This window comes from Zonotrichia albicollis, chromosome 3 (genome assembly GCF_047830755.1).
Source record: "Zonotrichia albicollis isolate bZonAlb1 chromosome 3, bZonAlb1.hap1, whole genome shotgun sequence".
NCBI lineage: Eukaryota > Metazoa > Chordata > Aves > Passeriformes > Passerellidae > Zonotrichia > Zonotrichia albicollis.
In genome coordinates, this window is record NC_133821.1 from 68,110,214 (window position 1) to 68,132,515 (window position 22,302).

The following is a 22,302-nucleotide window of genomic DNA, read 5'->3' on the forward strand; positions in this document are numbered from 1 at the left end:
TGTGTTTATTTTTCTCTCCTCCTTCACACCCCTCCTCTACAAGTCCTGTTCATGCTGCAGCAGCTCTTCTGTTTAACAATAAAATGGCACAAGTGTAAGAGCAGGAATGCTATTGTACTTGGCTGTCACTTCATGTTTGTAACCTGTTCGCAGAAGGATACATCTTGATGTTCAAGAGTTCAACTTGTTGGTGTTCTTTCTGTGTCCTCTGCTCCCTCTTCCATAAAATAAGTAAATCTTATTAATTACTATTATTATTTTTATTATTTATTATGCATACATTATGCACTGTGAAGCTGTTCCTTAAGAGGGCAATGTATCACAGCTTTCATCTGTATTTGTCTTTGTGAAAATTCCTGCCCATCTCAAAGTGCTAAAGCTGAAACTAATGTGTTATTGGAGAGACTGAGTTATATCTTAATCCTTCCACACTTGGGGAGGAGGTTGTGAAAGTACAGCACCATTCTTTATTCATTAGCCCACCTAAAAAGGGGAGAAAAATTCCTTCAGCTATCATCAATCAAGTGATGTGAAACACTTAAAATTTTAGAAACTTTTCTTTACAGCTGAAGCAATGTAGGAATGGTTGTTTTAAACATAGACATTTGTTAAAGGGATAGACTAAAACTGCCAGTTTAAGAATGGGTAGAAATAGAGTAACAAGACGAGTAAGAATGAATGTGATACACTTAATTAAAGGATGACATACTGCTGTGGGGGTTTGGAGTTCACCTGAAGGACTATCATAAACCTCCTGCCTTGTGCCCAACCTTTAGATCCTATTTGTTGCTAAGCAGCTGAGTCTATTTAGACAGGTGACGAGGTACTGCTGCATCAGGGACACTTAAGGGCAGTTTCCCGGTCTGACTCTGCTCGGCAGCAGGTTTTCCTCAGCACACTCAGACGCGTTTTCTTCCCCAGAACGACACCATCTATGAAAGCTTGAAAAGGTGCAGACAAGTCACAAGCAAAGAACGCGTAGATAAAAGTGGGTGCTTGCTGTTCACTCGGCAAAACTCATATTTGTGAGTTACGGAAAAGAAATAGCCAAAGAAACGCGCTCGGTCATCAGGACAGAATTCTGGGCAAGTACCGTGGGACAAGGACATTCGCATTTGTCACCTTCGCCATAGGGAGGTAAAGCAACTCAACCGCATAAGCATTGGTGGTTCAGTGGTAGAATTCTCGCCTGCCACGCGGGAGGCCCGGGTTCGATTCCCGGCCAATGCAGTTGCTTTTTTTTTGCCGCCTTGTTAATTTTTTTTTTTTCCCCCGCTGTTAACATTTAAAACCAAACCAGCTCTTCGCTTTTAGTCATAACGCTCAAAGAGACACCAACTCTTTGTCAGTCCGGCTGCGCGGACCTTCTCCCCGGTCCCACCAGGCTGGAAGTGACGCAGCCGGATTTGCCTTCAAAAATTGCCGGCGGCGGCGGCGGGAGGAGGTGGCGGGCAGGGCCGGGGCGGGGCCAGCGCCGCTGCGGGAGGAAGGGGGCGGAAGAACTGGAGGGGTCGTGGCTGCTGCCGCCGTGAGCTGCTGTCGCCGCCGCGGGTGCGAGCTCCGGAGAGGAGTAAGTGAGCGGGACGGGCCCGCGGGTCCGGCCGGGCCGCAGGGACAGGCGGGCCCGGGACGGGGGGCGGCAGGCGCGCCCCGTGTGGTGGGGCCACCCCGAGAGTTCTCGGGCACGGCCGGGCTCCGGCTGCTCTGCCCTGCGGCCGGAGGGCCAGGGGCCACGGGGGTTGCTGTCGCCACAGCCGTGAGCACGGAGCTCGTTGTGCCGGGGCTGTGGCTCACACGTGCTCGGCGCCGTCGGGGGCTGCCGCTGCCCGCAGGTGCGGCCGGCGCTCCCGGCCCCGCAACCCGCCGGGCTGGGCTCCGGGGGCTGCTGGCACTGGCCCGGGCACGGAGCTCTGCCTCCCAAGTCTCCCTTCGCCCTCCACCTGCTGTGTTGTTTGGGAGTTTTTTATTAATGTGCAGTAATCTGCGATGATGCAAGTTTTCTCTCCAGAGAGAGAGAAGCTCTCTGTGGAGCTGAAATCGCAGGCAGCGATTTCAAATATCTGTTCACCCGCGGACCTCTCTAAACTGCCAGAGAAATTTGTTAATTTAACACTGATCGTCAAAAAGAATGCCAGCCCCCATGAAGTGGGGAGAGGCCTGTTTAGTAAAGCCTTCTGAAAGGTTTAGCCTGGAAAACATAAAATCACATGCCACCCATGTGTCTCTACCTGTTGATTGATTTTTGTAATGTTTTTTGTTTTCCGCAAACTGCCAGCCAACCACGCTTATGTTTGTGGCTGCTGGCGGTTGTTCTTCTGCCAACCGTTACTGTTAAATACAGCAACTGGGTGAGAACCCTTTTGTTTAGTATCCAGTAAGTCTGGCAGCTCTCCTTCCCAAGGAATCAACACAGTCACTTGTTGATACCAAATGTTGCATGCCATGGATGTTATGACAAAGAGTATTAAAGGTGGAAGGGATCTCAGAGGTGATGCAGGCCATTGTGTCATCAGCAAAAACTGATTCCTGAAAGCTGTTACTTTGGGGTGTTTTTTTCTCATCTGGCTTGCCAAGAGAACTTTGCAAATATTACAGGGTTGCTTTGATGTCAGAGCCTGTATAGCAGGATGAAATAATGTGTTTCCACATGTGCGCTCTGCCAAAATTCAGGCTCTGGCTTAGTCCAGGCGTTAAGGTTGGAGCGAAGAACTCATTGAACGTATTTTCCATGTACGGTTCGTGCCTTCCAGTCAGCAGGTCCACCACTGTAATTGACACACTATCAGTCAATATCTTCTTTTCTTTTTAAAGTTTGGGGGACTTCTTTGTGTTATGAGATTGATGCAATGTTTCTGGATTCTAACGTGTGACTGTGAGCAGAAATTACTTGCAGTCATTTCCACTGATGATTTCTTGAAGTTATTATGGAAAACGTGAAGTGTCCCCAGGGTTTTCTTGATAATGGTTATAATGGTTCTTGATAATGGCTGGTATCTTTCAAATGAAGTACAAAAATAAGTTCCAAAACCTCATTCTCACAAGCTGTAGGGATCTTGAACCTAACAAAGCTGAAGAGATCTTGAACTTTTGTTAGGTTCAACCCTTGCTGGACTTGGCTGTTCTATACTCCAGAAATATTTTAGGTCCTTGGAGCAAATGATAAAATGTATTTTGTAACTAGAGGTGGGTTAATTTCAGGGAACCTTATATACCCACTGGTATATCACACTGGTACAGCTGGTGTGAAGAGCGATTATTCTTGTTGGGAAGTCTGTGTGTTTGTACACAGTGAAGAATTAAACTTGCAAGACAAAGTGCTTAGGTTATTTTCCTTATATCCTGTTCACTGTAAACTTTATGGGCTCTTCTCTGTTTCAGTGGCTGTTGGAACATAGATAATTTCACTGGTCATGATTCATGGGAAGGTTGTGGCTGATAAGTGCTGCTTTGACATCCTGTTACATGATAGCACCAAGTATTTGTAAACACGTGTGATACTGCTAAGTATTTGTAAATACTTTAAAGATTATTAAGTAGTGCAGGATTAGTTTTGTGAGAGTTTTAATCCCTTCAGTTCTGGTTTAACTCTGGATTCGTGTGTAGTCATGCCTCTCCCATGTCCTCCACCCTGCTGAGCTGCCCCAGTGTATAGTCACCTTCTGCCACAAACTTCAGTCTGCTTTCAGACTAGTGCTCTAACTCTTCTTTTTCCTCCTTAGAGCTGCTTCACCATCTTCACTCACACGTGCAGCAGACCCATGGACTCTCATTAGCGTATCAGATCTGACACTGCCTGAAGTTGTGGCAGCAGCAGTGGCGTGTCCAGACATAAGCAGAGCCAGCAGCTTTTTCTGCCTCTCTTGTCCTCAAGAGCCTTGTGTTTGGAAGCCACTTCAAGCTCTTTTGCTCTTATGAGTCAAGATGAAGCAAGAAATTAAATTGGCTTTCTAGTTTAAACCAAATTATCTTGCATTTTCAATAGTGCTAATGACACAGGTAGATTCCAAAAGCATTATAAGCTTGAGTGAGCACCTTCTTTTTTCTTTTTTTTCTTCCCACAAGTTGCTAGTTTAGTCGGCTTACATTTCTGTTTCTACTTCCTGTCATTACGTTCTCTGCCCTTTCTAACCTGAAAATGTCCTTGACTCTTCCATTATGTGCATTGCTATCTTTTTGGTCCCAAGCTTTCTGACTTAGCCTCTTTAGTTATGTTGTTACTTTTTTCCTAATTCTAGTTACTTTCACATTTCCAGATGAAAACTATTCTTATATGAACTTTTTTATTCTTTTTCTGTATATATAAAGTTGCTGTTCTGCTTGGATTGCTCCTACAGCATTCAGTGAAAAAAGTAACCTATGACTTCCCTATGTATTTAAAAGTCTAGTTTGGTTTTCGTAACTTGCTATTACTTGATTTTTAAAATGTCTATTAGCATCTTGCTCAACTTGTGATTTCAGCAGTGTTAGTCATCGGTTTGAGTTCTCAGCACAGGCAAACAGGTGTATCTGGTAGGATGAGCAGGAGTGGAAAAGCTCGCTCCTAAATACAGCAGGGAAAACTTTAACATCTGTGTGATATCCATACAGCAGTTGGCAAACATCTTCAGGCTCTTTCTCCTGAGGTTAAAACCAACAAAACTCCCGAGCCAAACTGTGTCTCCAAAGCCTATTTGGCTTGGGACACGTTAATCTTTGTAGTTGGTGGTTGCATTTACTGTATCAGCTTGTAGGCATCGTGGCCAGCTGGGCGAGTGTGTGGCTGGGGTGAGATTACAGCGTGCAGGTTCCCTCTCACCCCTCTGCAGGGGTGGCTGGGGGCTCTCAGAGGCCCCTCTTCAGCTCTGCTGCTGTCAGTTTTGCTGCTCTGCACTGAAAATTTTGACAGCAGCTATTTGCTCTAATGGAAACTGGGGAAGGAAGAGGAAGGAGGCAAATAAAGAAGAGGATATTGGCTCAGGAATGCCTGAGCTATGTTTCTGTGTGTGAAACTACTTGGGAAGGGGACAGAAAAAGGAGTGAAAGCTCTAAAATGTTTGATTTGTACTTAGAAGCCCCTCTTTACGGTGGAGAGCTCACATATTAACAATAGGTTGGCAGGTGTGTGCAAAGAGTGGCTTCTGAAACCTCTGATAATGTGTCCAATCTTGACCCTGACCTGGTCCTGAAATATATTCAGCCTAAGTCTGTTTGTTGCGCATGTGAATTTAGTGCCTCTTACATTCTTTAAATAGTTGATCTGTATCAAGTATGCTTCATCCCAGGGCTTAGCTGGAGTTGCTTGTCTGCAGTTGCTTCTTCCTGGCACTGGGTACAGGTGCCAAAATGAGAGCAGGATGACTCTCTTGCAGGCGTGGTTTTTTGCTGATTTTAATGTTTTCTGTGCCTGGTTAGGAAATTATGGGGAGAGTGGGGAAATGCTTGGTGTGTAAGAGACAAGAAAAGTGGAGACAGCACGAGTGTGTTGGAGAAGAAGGGTCTGGGGTATGTAAGACACAATAATGTGGGACAGCTGTTCCATGGACAGTGGCACTGTAAAGAATGAGTCTGCTTCTGCTTACACTATACTTGTATAAATAATATTTCTGTACTATTCTAATCTAAAAGTGCAGATTCTGTTGGGGCTGCAAAGTGGAAGTAGTCACAGTCTGTGATGTTTGCTCCAAAAAAACACAAACAAGCACCACTGACAGGGAAAAGCAGCATGGTTTGAACAGTGTTAAATAAAATGGGTGGTTGCACACTAAATGTTTAATTGTGGCTTTTGCTTACCTTTCAGTGATAACTTAAACAGCTTTGATGTTTTTCAGGGATTTCTTTGTAGGTGTAAGAAGGAAGGTGATAGGAAGGTGCAAGCTGGGCACGGAAGGTGGATATTTGTTCAGAGAAACATTTAATAAAAATGCAGAATTGTAAAATCAAGCTAATAGAAGAATAGTGTTTTTCACAAGGCAAAATCAGACTATTAAAATACACATGCACAGAATGTTAAGGCAAAAAAAATTAACGAAACATAATGCATTAGGAGGAAGGGCTTTGATTTACTGCTTGATTGGTGTTTTTTTTTTAAACCACACAAGACAGGCCAGACACAGTAAAATACTAGTTTACCTTACAGTAGAATAAAGGGGTAAGGAGAGTATGCAACTGTGACTTGTAATAGTGCATTTAAGTCTGCCCATCTTACATGGGCTTTTTGACAGAATCTCCATGACAAGAAACAAAGCTGTGACATGAAAAGCTTAATTTCTACTAATAGAACATCAATTATCTTTTTATGTGTATGGCATTCCTTTTAGGCCTTTTTTTTTGTAACCGCTTTTTTCTCAGCTTCTAAGTTTTGATATGCCAAATGAGGTAATAAGCATATGAAAATACTTGCAAAAAATTGTTTCAGTCCTCAGTTGGTTTTTTACTTCTTTAATATTTTTTATTTTTTTTCAGCTTCATGTTGAACATGAGCCTTGTTATGATCATTGAGAATGTGAAGTTGGCCCGTGAATATGCCTTACTGGGAAATTACGACTCTGCCATGGTCTACTACCAGGGAGTTCTTGACCAAATGAACAAGTATCTGTACTCTGTGAGAGATACCTATCTGCAACAGAAGTGGCAGCAGGTAAATAGCACTTTTCTGGCACATTTTGAGGGAAAAGCATTGAAGTAGCAAGAATTCCTTATCTTATTGCAAGCAAAAATATAAAAATTCTTACCCCATTCTCTGATATGCTAGTGTTGTTATATACAGGCTTCTTTTTTGTTATATAGACTTAAGTCATCTTAATGACTTCTTTGTCTGACAGTGGCAGAACAGTCAGTGAAACATGGCTCTGTGCACTGTCTGCCCTGACAGCTATGCTGATGAGTACTGCTGCTATGCTCAAGATTTTAGCCTGGTCTCTTTAGGGTCTTATTTCCCTCAGTGTTTTAGTGGGACTAAGGTCCTTAACAGCAAGTTGATAATTTGTCCTCAGCAAAAACTCTCTTTTGTTTTCACTGATATTCTGCCTATTAGGTTGATGCTTTTGATTGATATTCAGTCTGTTAGGTTCTGTCATACCTATTTAATCCGCAAAATTTGTCAAAAGTCTCTTTGATATTTAATCCAAAATCTCTTCGTTTGTTCTTTAATTGTGCTGAGGAAGACAGAAAAGCCTCCTTAATATCTAATGTGCATATTTCTTGTTTATTGAAGTAGAATTAGGTAGCTCATTAAACCCTGTGGAATCCATCCAGGCATTTCATGGGCTTGAACAGAGGACTGTTACAAACTTATTTCCAATGTGCTTAATCTACCTTTTTTTTTTTTTTAAATCAGGTTTGGCAGGAGATAAGTGTGGAAGCTAAGCATGTGAAAGATATAATGAAAACACTGGAGAGTTTTAAACTAGACAATACTCCATTGAAAGCCTCACAACAAGAATTACCAGCTCACGATGCAGAAGTGTGGTCTTTGCCAGTACCTGCTGAACGTAGGTAAGAGGAAACCTGGAGACCTAAATTAATATTTATCAGGACAAAGTGTGCTTGGACTTCAGCCTGTTGTGGTGTAATTCTTGTTCTTGAGCTTAGGTGTGTAACACTTGCACCAGTAGCTTGACACCATTTGTGGTGAAGGAGGTGTCAGGTGGATGTTCTGAGGGTTTTATCTTACATAGTCCTGGCTAATGTCAAAGTTCTTTCCCCCACACACTGTTGCCCGAGTTGTTTGGTTTTTGGTTTTGAGTTTTTATTTCACTTTTTTCTCTGTTGGTGTTAATTAGCTGGTTCAGGATGCTAAAGAGATTGTTCTGTGTGTCTAGTGGTTTTTGTTTGGTTTTTTTGCCTTTTTTTGTGAGTCTGGCTTGGTTCACTAGAAGTTCTAACACATGCCAGTGGTAGCATGAAGGAGGAGACAAGAGTATGTGCAAAGCAGACACACAGAACTGTGCATTTTGACAGAAAGTGGCTGTTAGATTACTTTAGCTGTATTGTCAAATTATTGTTTGCTGGTTAGTGTTTTTTAATCTCCATATTACTTCTACTGATGAAATATGCAAAGCAAGGCACTTGTTTTAACCAGGTGAACACTGAGGTTGTGGCACGAGGAAAATGGATTTTCAGTCACCATCTAAAAATGCCTGTTGGTTTCTGACGTACAGATTTTTACCTTGAGCCATGTGGCTTTTCAGTTTGTAGCCAGTCAATTTGGTTATGTGGTGCTCCCCAGTGGCTTTACACTGAGGCTTTTGCATGTGTTACAACTAACCAGAGCTTCGCCCGGGCCCAGGAAGCGTCAGTCTGCTCCGTGCAGTGACTGCAGAGGGCACAGCAGCCGCGCGGGTGCAGCTGCCAGGGGCTCCCACCGCCTGAACTCTCGCAACCCCAGCGATAAAGGGAAGGCGGTCCGCAGCCGGGAGAAAAAGGACCAGCAAAACAAAGGAAAAGAGGAAAAGGTAAGCTTGGAAATTAACTTTGTGGAGTTGAGAAGCTCAGTTGTGCTTTCTCACTACTGACTGTAATGTAAAATGCCTATAAAATGTTTCTTCTGTTCACGTCAGTGTGCTGGTTTGAATCTCACCTTGTAAGGTGTCTTTTCTTTGTGCACAGTGTTGGTTATGGATTAATTAAAAACAAGCAGTCGCTCTGGGAAGTTGGGATCTGGTAAATGTATCTGAAGGTGGGTGCCAAGAGGGTATTTCCAGGCTCTTCTTGGTGGTGCCAAGCAATAGGACAAGAGGCCACAGGCAGGAACTGGAAGTTCTACCTGAACATGAGAAAGCACTTTTTTACTGTGTGGGTAACCACACACTGGAACAGAGAGGTTGTCCAGAGGGGTTGTGGAGTCTCCCTCACTGGGGATACTGGGAACTGTTTAGACACAATACCTTGCCTTTTTTCTGTTTCTTTTTTTTTTTTTTTTTTTTTGAGATACATTGCTAGCTCTATACTCTCTTAGTTGTAAATGAACAAAATGCCAGTATTCTTGAACTGTTCTTGGCAGAGTGCTTTAATTTTTGTCCTCTGGTCACCATAAATTTAGCAGATGACCAAGGTAAGAGACCATAGAAGAAACAGCAGATTCATTGCTTTCCAGGGTCTAAATAAATCAAGTATCCATGCAATAGTTTGTCAGCTTCAGCAGCCTTAAGTTGTGGCCAGGTGCCTGTGGAGAAAATATAGTCTACGAGGGTGAAGTTGTTTAGCTATGTAAGCTACTACCTTTATTAGGAGGTAAATTAGGTTGCCTTTGAGTGATAATCCTTTCCCCATCAAATATACCCACAGAGAGACAGGATAGGTCTCTTTTTCTCTTTTACAGTTGTTCTGTCATCACCAGTGCTTGCTGTTAAATGTATAAAACCAGGGTATGTCTAGTGCATTTTATTTCCTTTCAGTTGCATGGTCTCTGCTGTTTGAGCCCTTTCTATGTAGCTTCTTTGCTTTGACTCTGCTGCAGAGCTGCTTCTCTGCTGTTCATGTCCATGCTTCTGTATCAGTTAATTAGCTCTGGTTTTACCCCTCTGGTCTCACCATTGCTCATTCTACATGTGGAAATCATGCTTAATTTTTTTTTTTTTGCGTCCCACATACATGGCATATTTGTGACACTTTGAGAATTTGAGATACTCTCAGTGTGACAGTTTGGTCCAGTCTTACACATAATTTTCCCTTACTGTGTCTCAGATAGTTTCAGATTTCTGTGGGAGAAGAGGCAGAAGCTGTTACACTGGGATAGGTATATGGAGTTTTGATGAGGTACCAAAAACAAAGAAACTGCATCAGTACAACCTGCTGGCTTTGGGGAGAAGGAAATGGAACCAGGGCAGTACAGAAATCTGGGTGAAACACACAGATCCATCCTGCAGTGCAGCTGTAGTACAGATGCTTCATAATTTTCATGCTGGTTTATGTTGCCACCTTCTAAAAATATGATGCTATTGTGGACTTATGGTAAAAATTCATTAGTAGCATGGCCTGTGTTATGTATTTACATTGTTATATTCTTTATATGTAGAGCAAATCCACATCTGAGATTTCAGAGTCTGAACCAAAGAAATTTGATAGTACTGGATATGACAAAGACTTAGTAGAAGCTTTGGAAAGAGATATCATTTCTCAGAATCCCAACATCCGATGGTAAGTTTGAGTACTGCTGCTAATCTCTTGAGCTATTTCTGTTTCCTCTCATGTGATATGACAAGAATTAAGCATTTTAACAGATACTTACATATAAAAAGGTACATACAGATTTTTCTTACTGCCTTTAAACAGGCAACTAAACTTTTTATGCAGTTGAATACTTCTAGAACTCAAAAAACTTTTTTCCCCACATATATTCGTATAATAGTTTGGGCTGGACGGACTTTTAAAGATCAGCTAAAGCAGTCCCCTGCCATGGCAGGGACATCATTCTCTAAATCAGGTTGCCTAAAGTCTTGTCCAACTTGGCCATACAAAGCTTCACAAAATTTTCTGAGAGTCCTAAGATCAATTTTTGAGATAATCTTTTTCACTGTAAAAGTTTCTAATTTCTGTCAGTGTGTCTTTATTTGAAAATCTGTTTTGCTACTCTGGGGCATATCAAGACAGAAAACTGATTAACAAATAAGTTACGTCAATATAGGAATCCTTTGAAATGTTGCTGGATGTAATGTGGCCACTAGTATAAAATATAACCCAGTGCCAGTACCTTTACATAAATGTGTTAAATATTAAACCTTATATAAACCTTATATAAAGGTTGTTTTGTGTTCTAAATGTTTCCAAGCTTAGGTGGTTTTGTGAGGATTAAATGAGCAAAATTCTTCTGGCAAATAAAGTAGGCTTTAAAAAAAAAAACAACAGTCCCACAAAACACTTCGTGTGCATGCAACTGCCTTGTATTTCAGTTTAATATTTAAATATATGTTTCAGTTTTTATACTGAGTCTTAAGTTACTACTTCAGATTTTAAACTAGTTCTTCATATAGATGTGTTTTGAAACCAAAATGTTACTTGGGCACATGCTGATAGGAAGAATGCTTTGGAAGTTACTTTCAGGGAAATAAGACCAGCCTATAAGGTATCTAAGAATTCATACTTTTGTAACTCTGAAAAATAATTCTAAAAATCATGTTTAACTCTGCTCCATCTTCAGCAAGTTGTTCTTGTAACAATGAAAGATGGTATTTAAGTTTCAGGGACATCCAACCTCTCAGCAAAACAAGAAAGCATAATCGGTAGTTAGCCTAAGTTTAACCAACCTGCTTTCTTCTGCTTGTCTTTCTCTGAATACTGACAATGTTGCTCTAATGAAATAGTTCACAGTTTCTTTTTGCTTTTGCATCCATCCAGAGTCTGCCAGGCAGATGCCAGTTGTAGCTGTTACAGGCTTTTGCCTTTAGAACATGAATAATTCAGGAAAATGAATTAGGTTTATGGGAGAACCAATGTGTAATAAGTTTAATTGTGTGGTTTTTTGAGCTGTGGAGTGATTCTTTTGCCTGCTGTCTGAATCTGTCAAACAACTTTCTATTTCTTGTCAGGGATGACATTGCTGATTTAGTAGAAGCCAAAAAGCTGCTTAAGGAAGCTGTAGTTTTACCAATGTGGATGCCAGAGTTCTTCAAGGGGATTAGAAGACCGTGGAAGGTATGAAAAAATCTGCTCATGTGATCTTAAGTAGGATTTTGAGATTGGGTCTTGGCAGAACAAGAAATTTCAAATGTTTTATAATTTAAATAAATTCCTCCTGTGTTTGAGTTACAATAAATTTTGTAAGTAATAACAAAATAAAGATGTCAGTCAGATACCTGCACACTGTCTTCAGCTAGGTGTTTGCTAGTGAATAATGACATTAATTACTTACCTCTGAATAACTTTTCAAGGGAAAATTACATCCAGTAGTTTACTATTACACTAAACAAACTGTGAAATTCTCTGTTTTGATTCTTGTCCTAAACGTGGTTCTTTTTTATTTTAATAGGGTGTGCTGATGGTTGGTCCTCCTGGTACTGGAAAGACCCTCCTAGCAAAAGCTGTAGCCACTGAATGCAAGACAACTTTTTTCAATGTTTCTTCTTCCACACTTACCTCAAAATACAGAGGAGAATCTGAGAAACTTGTTCGTCTGCTGTTTGAAATGGTGATTTAAGTTTCTGAACATGAACAGGGAGATAATGAAGTAGATTCACCTTTGGAACAGTGAAACCTTATCAAGGTTTCAAACTTAAAGCGTATATAAACAGCTCTCCAAGCTGGGAATGCTTGGGGCATTTCTGATTTGCCCATTTGCATTTAAAGATTATTCCTAATGGATTTATAAGAGCTGAAAAATAGGTAGTCTTTTATTTTCAGGGTTAGCTTGCTACATTAGAGGTAGCTCACTATAAGCTGGTAAGTGCTGCAGAACAGACTTGAATGGAAATCTAGGGATGGAATTAATTGCTTTCTGGGTGAGAACCCTATTTAGGTTGTGTGCTTTGTTGTTTTTGTGGGTGGCTTTTTGTTTGTGGTTAAAAGAAGCGGCCTTCCAAACTGTAGTTGGCTTCAGAGCACATAATACTTGAAATAATACTCAGAAAATAGTTGTCTTTTTTCCCATGTGCTACCAGGTGTGTGTGCAGTGTTTGCTAGGGTGCCCAGTACTGAAGGGGACAGTAGAGTTAAAATTACAATAGTCAGAAAAGGCAAGAAATAAAAGATATTTTACATTATAGTCTGTTAGGCAGGATACCAGCTCATTTAATGTGATTGTTCAAAAATGCAGGTAACACAATGAACAGCATCTCAACTGCTCTGATACAATAGCTTTTATTATCCTGAATCCTTGTCTTTAAATGCTCTTGTTTTCAAAAAGGTCAGTTATTTTGCAGTTGACCTGTCTCTTGGACAGCCTCCATGTCCTGATGTCCCAGCTTAACATTCATCCTGGCTTTAACTGAAATACTATTCAAGTAATCTGTGATGACTATGACAGTTTAAAATGTTACTCCTAATGTGGGAAACAGCCTATGGCTTATGAAATGTTAGTTTTTAGCTCTAACAACTACAAGACTGCCAAAAGCCCTTCTCCTCAAAGGCTCTGAATGAATGTACAGCTGCTCTGTACCTGAGGGCTGGGGTCAGAGAGGGAATAGTGGGGATTGTTTGATACCTGGGGAAAATACATCATTACTCAGCTCTGAATATGCTGCAACTTCTTAAATGGGAGTGAACTGCTATTTCAGCTTGTGCTTTATCTTTTGCTTTCTCCAGGCTCGATTTTATGCCCCAACAACCATATTTATTGATGAGATTGACTCCATCTGCAGCCGCAGGGGGACTTCGGAGGAGCATGAAGCCAGCCGACGTGTGAAGGCAGAACTGCTCGTTCAGATGGATGGTAAATAACCTGATCACTGGGAACTGCTGGACTGGAGGAAACTTGAGGGACAAGAAACCAAAAAAAAAAAGCAAAAAAAAAAAGAAAACTTCATTCTTCAGAGGCAGTTTTTCAAAAGCTGTACATGAAATTGGGTTTAACAGCCACAAGTGACATTATTTAACGATCTTTTGGCCTCTGAGCTATGGTCTTGTATTGGTGACTCAGAATAAGGAAGATTCAGTGAAAAATACAAGATTCCAGAAGAGTAGCAGAAAAAGAACCTGCTTCTGTCAGTCTTTGCCTGGCATATCATTCACTTCTTCCAAATTAAGTAAAAAGTGCTTCAAAAGAGCTGTTACCTATTTTTACTTGAACTTCAAAAGCAGCATTGCATTTCATTTCTTTGGGATCTCTTTTTCTCCTAAAAATATAAATAACAAGTGAAGATCTTCTGTTTTATAGAAGTGGTTGGGAGAGTTTTCATTTTAAAACACTGATTTCACTACAAATATGTGGCTAAGATTTCAGAAGTCAATGAAGTTCAAAAGTAGGTAACAATGCAGAGTTGCTACAGAGAGCCTCCATTTTATATTCTGGGGAGCAGAGAGAAGGAAAGGAACTACTGAGAAGTGCTAATCTATGGTCTGCTTTGTGATAGAATTCCATGAGTCAGGAGATTTGCATATTTATTTCTCCTTCTCTGATGTTTGTACCCTTTTATTTTTGTCTTTAAAGAGCAGCAGAGCTCTAATACTGTTCTCATATCAAGTATGTGCATAATCTGATTTTATTAGTAAGAACTATTTCAATCCATTTATGTAAGTATTAATAAATTGTGTTTTATATGCAGACTCTCAGGCAGACTAGGTACAGCAGCTGTCCCACAGCCCAATCCTGTTGTTCTAAGCAAAAGCAGTAGATATAGAGAGTAGCAACTTTAATGAAATTACATTCTTCCCCTTGTAACAGATTCATAGTGTTTATAAAGTGAGGTGTTCTGTTTGTCTCTAAGAAGTTGTGGTTTAGTCCACCAAATTTAAACATTCACTTCAGCAGTTTGCACAGTCCACCTGTACATATAAAACCTTTGGCCTGACTTCGGAATTGAAGGCACCTTGTAGGGGAGTCATGCTGCCTTGGTGTGGCTTTTGGTGAATACTGTGGGGAATGTTGGTTTTGGTGCTGGGCGTTGCTTTGTTTCCTCACTGGCTGCTACACGATGTTGGTGTGAAAATTGAACCACTCTTGTGGCAGAAGTACAAACAAACAACTCTGCTGTAAAACCATTCTGGCCATGATAGGGAGGAACTTCCTGGTCTGAGCAGTGCCCTGTGCCCCTGCTGCTGTTCAAACCAGGCTTCCATTCATGCTTGCAGGCTGTCAGAGAGATGGAAAAGCAAACTCTGTTGTGCTTGGTGATTCTGTTATGCTTGGGCTCATTAAAGTGCAATAGAGTACAGTTCTGCTTTGGTACTGCAGAAGTGTTTTCTCTATACATGAAATTTCAATAAACATGTATATTTTACCTCCTCTTTTCTGCACTGCAGGTGTTGGGGGGGCTACTGAAAATGATGATCCTTCTAAGATGGTCATGGTACTTGCTGCTACTAATTTTCCTTGGGATATTGATGAAGCCTTAAGACGGAGACTAGAAAAGAGAATTTACATTCCTTTACCATCAGGTATGAAGAATTGGGGAGAGGAGTGGTTAAAAATTCTAAAATCTAAACTTCATCAACATTCCTTCAGTTTTGATCACTTGGTTTAAAACTTTAATTGATACATGTATGCAAATTCACTTATGGATTCAGGACCAGCTTAAATCTAAACATGAACATTTACGCTTGTAGCAAGTACAGCATCCTTTTTCTCATTCTTCCCTCTTATCCTCCTTCAATTTATTGTTTATCTTCAGAAAGGAAATTGTACAGACTCAATTTTCTTTTCTCTGGTTAGCCAAAGGTAGAGAGGAACTCCTCAAAATAAATCTGCGAGAGCTGGAACTGGCTGATGATGTTGACCTTGCAAACATAGCTGAGAAGATGGAGGGTTATTCAGGTGCAGACATTACCAATGTATGCAGGTAAGCTGACATTGCATCATTTGTGTTACTACTGCTGCAAACTTTGGGAAAACTGTTTGTAATGTGGCCAGTTTACATGATTAAAGTTATTGGATAAAAATAGACTGTAACTTGTCTTTTATGTATGGCTAAAGGGTGAAATACTGCATTAATATGTACCTAAATTTCCATTTGGAGAGTAGTTGCAACCTAGTAATCTAGTAAGCTGTGTAAAATTCCATCTTCCTTCATATAGACTAAATTCCATGCATGAGGATTATCCAGAGGATGGTTAATTTGTGCAGTTGCAGTCATTCTGCTTGGGCTATATGATTGCTGTAGAAATCCATGTGAGGGACAACAGTGATATAGGTTGGAATAACTAAAGTAAAACCATGGAGTTTTCTTCTTTCGTGATATGGAAAAGGTGTACTGTCTTGTGTGATGGTACAAGAGGTGTGTACCCAGCACATTGGTTTTTGTGACGAGACTGACTAAAGTTTTCTGCTACCTCCTTCGTTTCCCTGTCTCCTCAGTACTGTTGGCATACATTTGTTTATGGGCCTATTCTCTAGCCTAGATTCCTGAAATAATTGACTAAAAATATCTTCTAATTCTTTCCAATTTTTCAAAGAAAATATAAGGGAAGGGAAGGAGAGGCCTGATCTGTTAAGAGACGAGTGTTAGCTGTCCTGTTTACATCAAAGACTTGCAGTGGCACGGCTGTGGCAGTGGCAAGCTCTGAGACCTGCAGTAGGGGACAGAGAACTGAAGCTGCTTAGATGCTGTTGTCATCTGATGAGCACCTGTCTAAAGCTGCTTTCAGGCTTTGGAGGTAGCACTGAAGTGTGGCAGGGCAAGGCTTGGGCTCCCAGCTGCTCCAGCCCAGCCTGTGTGGGCTTTGGGCAGGGTGAGGGAGCTGGAGTAGAAGCACCTCTGGCTGCTCCCTCCAACGCGGCTCCGTTTCTTGCCTAGATCATAAACGCGGCTCTGCAGACAGTGGCAGCACAGCTGAGAGGAGTGTGCTGTGCCACAGGGATGAAAGCAAAGCTTGTACACAAAGCTGCCACCAAGGCTCTGTCAGCAGGGCCACTGCAGGCTGAGCTCAAAGTTTGGAACCTCAGTAGAGCTTCCCGAGTGAACCTTGCGCAGTGTCTGGGAAAAGAATGGTATGTTAGTTGCTCTGAATCTGTGTTGTGGAGATTTGTTTCATTTTGTAGATTTGTGAGGTGAATTTCTGGTGTTCTTTTGATCTTTGGTTCTGCTTTGAAAGGAGTTTGTGCTAATAGGTTCATGTTATATGAAAGAGAATTTATTTGGTCTGCTGCTTTGTGCATTTTAGCTACAGTTTGTCTCTTCCAGTCTGTTCAGTGCGTGTTGTTTGTAATTACTTTTATACTGAGTATCAATACAATTATTTTAGAAATGAAAGTACTTGTAATGTTTTTCAGTGAAATTTCTGTGTATTTGTGCATAATTAATTTTGATTTTTTTTTTTTAACCAAAGCCCCTTTGTGTACAAATACTATTTTTAAAAAAGGCAAACAGATAAAAAAAACCACAAAGAAACATCTGAATCTTCTATTTGTGGCTATCTCTGAAGTGATGACTGAGGTGGCAGCAAGCAGAAATCCAGATGAACTGAGATTTGGATGTCCATAGTTTGAAGTCACTAAGAAAGTACTCATATTACTGTGTATTTACACTTTGTTCATGGTGTCAGGAGAAATAGCTCTTGGATATGATTGTTTCATTTCCATTGAGACAAAAATATGTGGATGATTTAAAAGTGCTTTATTATGGTTCAGGCTCTCAGGATAGAAGCAGAGTAAAGTTCAAACTCGTGTACTCTGTCAGTCCTTGCTAGTGACACAATCCAAGAGCTCTGGTTTACTGAAATTACCCTCCTATCTTAAAGAATTGGAGGTAAAGTCCAAAGTTTGCTGAGCCAGAGTGAAAACCAGTCTGAGGTAACACTACAGTTGGTAGCAGTCAGCATGTAACCAGGGGGAAATGAAGGTGAACCTTCATTTTAAAATCCAGGAAATACAAAATGCACCCAAATTGCAGATTAGATGCGAGTATGAACTAACTTTGGATGGTTGTTTTGGGTGGACTGTCAGTGTTGAAGGGCCTTTAGAACAGAACTGGTCCCTGCTGTGTCTGGCAGTGGGTGGCTGCCTGTTTTTTGAATAGGGTTTTGATGCTTCTTCAGGCACCAAGAGTACATTTGAGAAAGCACCAAGGGTTCAGTTTGGAATGACTGCCCATAAAATGACTTCACAAAAGGAAGTGGTGGCAGCTGCACTTCTGTTCTATCAGTGTGTTAAGGTGTATGATGGGCTTGTTGCTGGTTGGCTGGATTGTTTTTGCTGGACTTTGTTTTTTTTAACTGCTGTCTGCAAGCAAATTAGATGCATGGAATGTCCCCTCAACCCATTGTGTAACAATAGCTTATGGTTTACAGATGATGATGTAACAGTGAAGGGTGATGATACTTGGTTGAGATGGAGTTCAACGAGACAATCTTCTGGTTGTTCTGAAATTTTAGTTCCTGTATTAAGAGATTTTAATTTATTAATTAACACTGAGATAAGCTCAGTTGGTCAGAGCATAGTGCTAATAATATCAAGGTTGTGGATTCAATTCCTGTACAGGCCATCTATTTAAGAGTTAGACTTTATGATCCTTGTGGGTCCCTTCCAGCTAGAATGTTCTGTGATTCTGTGAGTTATTTACTAAATTCCTGAAGTCTGACAGTTATGGTTTCCTTTAGCGGAAGGGGATGGTACTGAAACAGAACATGCTCAAACCATTTTTCTAAGTCCTTCTGGAAGACAAGGTTTAAGTTTTTCTCTCTTTGGATTCTCACCTTCTGGCATGACACAATATACTATTGTGATATCACCAAGATTACAGTTCCATCTTTTATACTGCTAGACAGATTAGCAGCGTTTTATTGTCATTATTAGACCTGTAACAATGAATTGGCAGGAACTTCAGCCTTCCAGTGTTACCTAATTATCACCTCACTAGCTATCACCTGCTGCCACCAGATTTACTGCTGGAAATCTAAATTTAGTCAAACCTAACACTAAAGAAAACGATGCACTTGTAAAAGTGCTTAGTGCTCATTAAGGCCTGAAGTTTGAGGAGCTACAGACAGAACAGATTTTGTTATTTAACATTTAGCTCTTGAGTGTAGAGGTTGGAGGTAGATACTGTTGACACCCCCATCTTTGAAGTGGGATTCCTGTTAAACCAGGAAGCATTCAAAACACTCCAGCTACTCCTTCTATATCTAGGAGGAGTGGAATTGTTATTGCCTTGTTCCTATTTAGAAATACTGTAAACAGCAGCTGCATCATAGGCATGCAGTGACATCAGCTTTTCTTTACCTCAGTCAGTTTGTCTTTACCTCTTTGCCTAGCCTATGAATAGTAGCTCTTCAGATATCCAGCGAGGATAATGCTGTGTTTGAAAAATATGGATTACATGGTATTGTAGCTTGTACAAGCACTTGGAGATGTTCCCATAAAAGTTTAAAGTTCTTTATTGAATCTTTTTGAATGCAGCAGCTTAACTGGAATGCTTTGTTGAGCCTTTCAAACAACTGAACTCACCTCACTCATCCTGCATGGAGTAATGATTTTATTTTCTCACCCTCCTGACCAGAGATGCATCATTGATGGCTATGAGGAGGCGTATTGAAGGCTTGACACCAGAAGAAATCAGAAATCTTCCTCGAGATGAAATGCACATGCCAACAACTATGGAAGACTTTGAAATAGCTTTGAAGAAAGTTTCTAAATCTGTTTCTGCGGCGGACATTGAGAAATACGAGAAATGGATAGTTGAGTTTGGATCATGTTGAGTTGTGTTCTCTGGAAAAAACCACCTTATGTCTTAAAACAGCTTTAGAAGTAATCAGTGATGTGTCAGTGCACTGCGTGCTCTTTTTAACTTTTGTAATTTAAGAGCAACAGATTCTAAATAAATTTTTTTCTAAAATGCATATTCTGCCTAGCTCTCTTTGAACTAGCTCAGAAATCACTCATTTTTCTCAAATGCTGATGGTATCTGATTAGATTTTCAAGATTTTAAAATTACTTTAATACTAGAACTCTTTTCATCAGTATTTACTCTTGAAAATTTGCTTTTGTGTCAACAAACTCCCCCCAAGCTAGCCCTGCTAAGTGAGTCAGGGATGCTGAGAACTTGAAAATGAGTCAAACAAGATGCAGTTGCACAGACAGTTTTCCTAGCTGATCTTGGAGAATTCTACCATTAAACTCTTGTTGAAGAACCTGTGCAAAGGCTGAGATGTGGAATGGCAATGGTCGTGCTGGAACAGTCAATGGAGTTAGTGAAGTTTGAGCAAGGGGTTAAGTTCATCATGGGTTTACAGTAGCTGTTAAATAATATTAAAATACATCCAGCTGGTGTAAACTAATTCTGTGCAGCCAGCACTGATGCTGTCACATGTGTAGGTTCCTTGTTAGTCTGAGAAATCAAAAGCTTTCTGGCATTAATTCTGCAATAGGTATTTCTCCCTTGACTGACTGGTACTGCAAGCAGCAAAACGTTAGACTGGCAAGTTGGGTTCTGGTTTACATGGTTTTATGGTAAGGCAGCACATGTTGTGTTTGTGCTCAGTTTATAACCCTGATTTTACAGTTGACATAAAATCTTAATTCTCATTTTTCTTTACTTAACTGCTTCTCCATGCCACTTATTGTCTGAGTCTGCAATAACCATCCAGGTAATAACTTTAGATTGTGCTGAACAGTGGTAATTGTAACTAAACCACCTTTAATTTCTATCCATCTTCTGCTGTTTGGGAAACATTTCTTCCTGCAAGCTCCTCCCAGTGCAGCCAGCTGTAGCTCTGCTTATGGGTAAACTTCATTATTTTTCATGAATCAAATAGGTCTGGACTTGTTCCAGCTGGTAGATCCGTGCTGTATAAAGCTGGCTGTGGAATTCCTGTTCATAATGGTAATGCAAAGTTGCAGTCTGAGTAGGAGGCAAGTGCATCTCAGAGACACAGCTGTGTAAATGCCATTATTGTGAGCATCTTGTTCATGTGCCTGACATTCATGGCTATGTTGTGAGTGACAGCTGGACACGCTGAAAAGGGACTTCCAACAGTGAGAGGCTCAATTAAAACACTGAGATCTTGTGAGAGCTCCCGAATCCCTGGGTGGACCTGGCATGATGAGCCCAGAAATGAAAGGAAAAAGGTGAGTATACAGATGTGTTCATTTATATTCTTCCATTTCCAGAACGGAAAACAAATTTACTATTTTCGGATAGTCTTATGTGTCAGAGTTATTAAAAACGTGCAATATTTTGAAGATGTGGGTACTCTTACTATTTATTTTTCTGTTTGTAAGAATGAGAGTGTAGCTGTCAGGTGTTGTTGCAATTTCTCCTAATTCACTGCAAACAAACCAGAATATTTAATCTGTCTCCCACACAAGCAGAGAGACCAAGCAAGCTTTGGACCTTGGCAGCAGTCCATTGAGGGGCCACTTAGACCTAAGTGTGATATATTTTGAGAACTCCTAAAGTAAACCTCAACTTGAAAGCAGTAGTTTAGTACTCAACCCGCCCTGTTCACTCTGACTGAACAAAATTGACATCTCTAATGCATTGTACAGGAAAGAAAAGGTGATAGAGGCTGAATTTGTAGCTCAGAGGTTCATTTTGGTTTGGAGCACACAGCGTGGTGATACACAGTTCTGAGGGCCGGCAGGGCTGCAGTGAGGTGCTTGTGAGGAGATGATGTTCCTGTTTCTAGGAACCTACCACAATCCCACCAGGGATTTTTTTTTTTTTTGGTAGATGGGTTTTGTTGGTTTTTTTTTTTTTTTTTTTCCCAGTTCCCAGTCCCCTCACATACCTTCCCCTAGAGGGCACATCAGTTCACGTCCTGGAAAAATGAGCCCTACCGTGACCAGCATGCAGAACAGTTGCCCTTTCCTTACTGTCTTAGTTGGGTGAGGTGTTTTTTAATCAATTTACAAAATAGTTCAGAGTGGTGCTAGCTCAGAGTAGCGCTCCTCTGAAAGGTATGTGACTTGTGATTTGGGAAAACCATGGGCATGCTAAAGCAGAAACACAAAAGCTTTAACTTAAAGACTTGATAACTCCAGCTCCATGAAGCAGCAGAAACTGTGGCAGCTACTGTGTTCAAGATTTGCACTATTTTTAGAATTCCATTAACATGATGGTGATACTTCTTTCCTGTTTCTTTATAACTTTACAGAAATCAGCCAAGTTTTGAAGCAGTACCAACACATTTGCATTTGTGGCAGCTGTTTGGAGCAGCTAAATCTTGTGGCTGTTGCAGGTGCTTGGTTTCCAGTTTCATAAGGAGAGACGCGAAGAGCACATGCAAACAGCTGCCAAGTTTCCATCTGCAGCATAATTCCTACTGTGTTTATGCACTAAGGGAGAACTACTGTGTTTCTTGTCTATTTTTTTTCCCCAGAAGCAGCTAACTTCAAGCCTTGAACATCACTTCTTCTTGAACTATGTGAATGGAGGGGCCAGGCGATATCAAAACCAGACAAGTTTGTCTACACCTGTTTGAATTTGAATACGTGCTCTTCTCTGTGCAGTCACCACTCCTGTGCTAATCCGAGCAGTTTCCTGCTCAGCCATGGCTGGCAATCCCCTGCCACCCACAAGGTACTAGAACAAAAAACAAAACCCAAAAAAAAAACGAACAAAAAAAGTTTGAGCAGTGTCCCTGTTACCTTGAGCTGGTGTGGTGTGGACCGCACTGCACTGCTGGGTGGTGAAGTTTGGTTTGGTGTTTTTACAAGGTAAAGTCAGTGTTGGAAATGTTCCTTTGATCACTGCAGTGCTGTCAGCTCAGCGAGACAGTGAGAGCTGCTCCTGTCACAGA

At 40.9% G+C, this 22,302-nt stretch overlaps 1 protein-coding gene and 1 non-coding gene across 4 annotated transcripts; both read left to right on the forward strand.

Moving 5' to 3' along the window:
- The first annotated feature begins 1,159 nt into the window (after positions 1-1,159).
- Positions 1,160-1,230, forward strand: TRNAG-GCC (transfer RNA glycine (anticodon GCC)). Its single transcript has one exon. It is a non-coding gene; the product is annotated as a tRNA-Gly (tRNA).
- Positions 1,231-1,456: 226 nt separating this feature from the next.
- On the forward strand, positions 1,457-19,401 carry KATNA1 (katanin catalytic subunit A1). 3 transcript variants are annotated; one of them, XR_012579619.1, is made up of 12 exons: positions 1,457-1,570; positions 6,442-6,616; positions 7,316-7,473; positions 8,249-8,432; positions 9,995-10,116; positions 11,505-11,610; positions 11,945-12,103; positions 13,216-13,342; positions 14,872-15,006; positions 15,281-15,407; positions 16,362-16,555; positions 19,062-19,186. XR_012579619.1 is itself a non-coding variant. In XM_074537771.1 (11 exons), exons 2-11 carry the CDS (start codon positions 6,446-6,448, stop codon positions 19,258-19,260), a joined length of 1,488 nt encoding a protein of 495 aa, XP_074393872.1. In that variant the 5' UTR covers positions 1,457-1,570; positions 6,442-6,445; the 3' UTR covers positions 19,261-19,401. The 3 variants fall into 3 exon arrangements, 2 of the variants coding, with proteins under 2 accessions (XP_074393872.1, XP_074393873.1); XM_074537771.1 differs by lacking the exon at positions 16,362-16,555 and having other exon boundaries at positions 19,062-19,401; XM_074537772.1 differs by lacking the exon at positions 16,362-16,555 and having other exon boundaries at positions 8,267-8,432; positions 19,062-19,401.
- Positions 19,402-22,302: the final 2,901 nt, after the last annotated feature.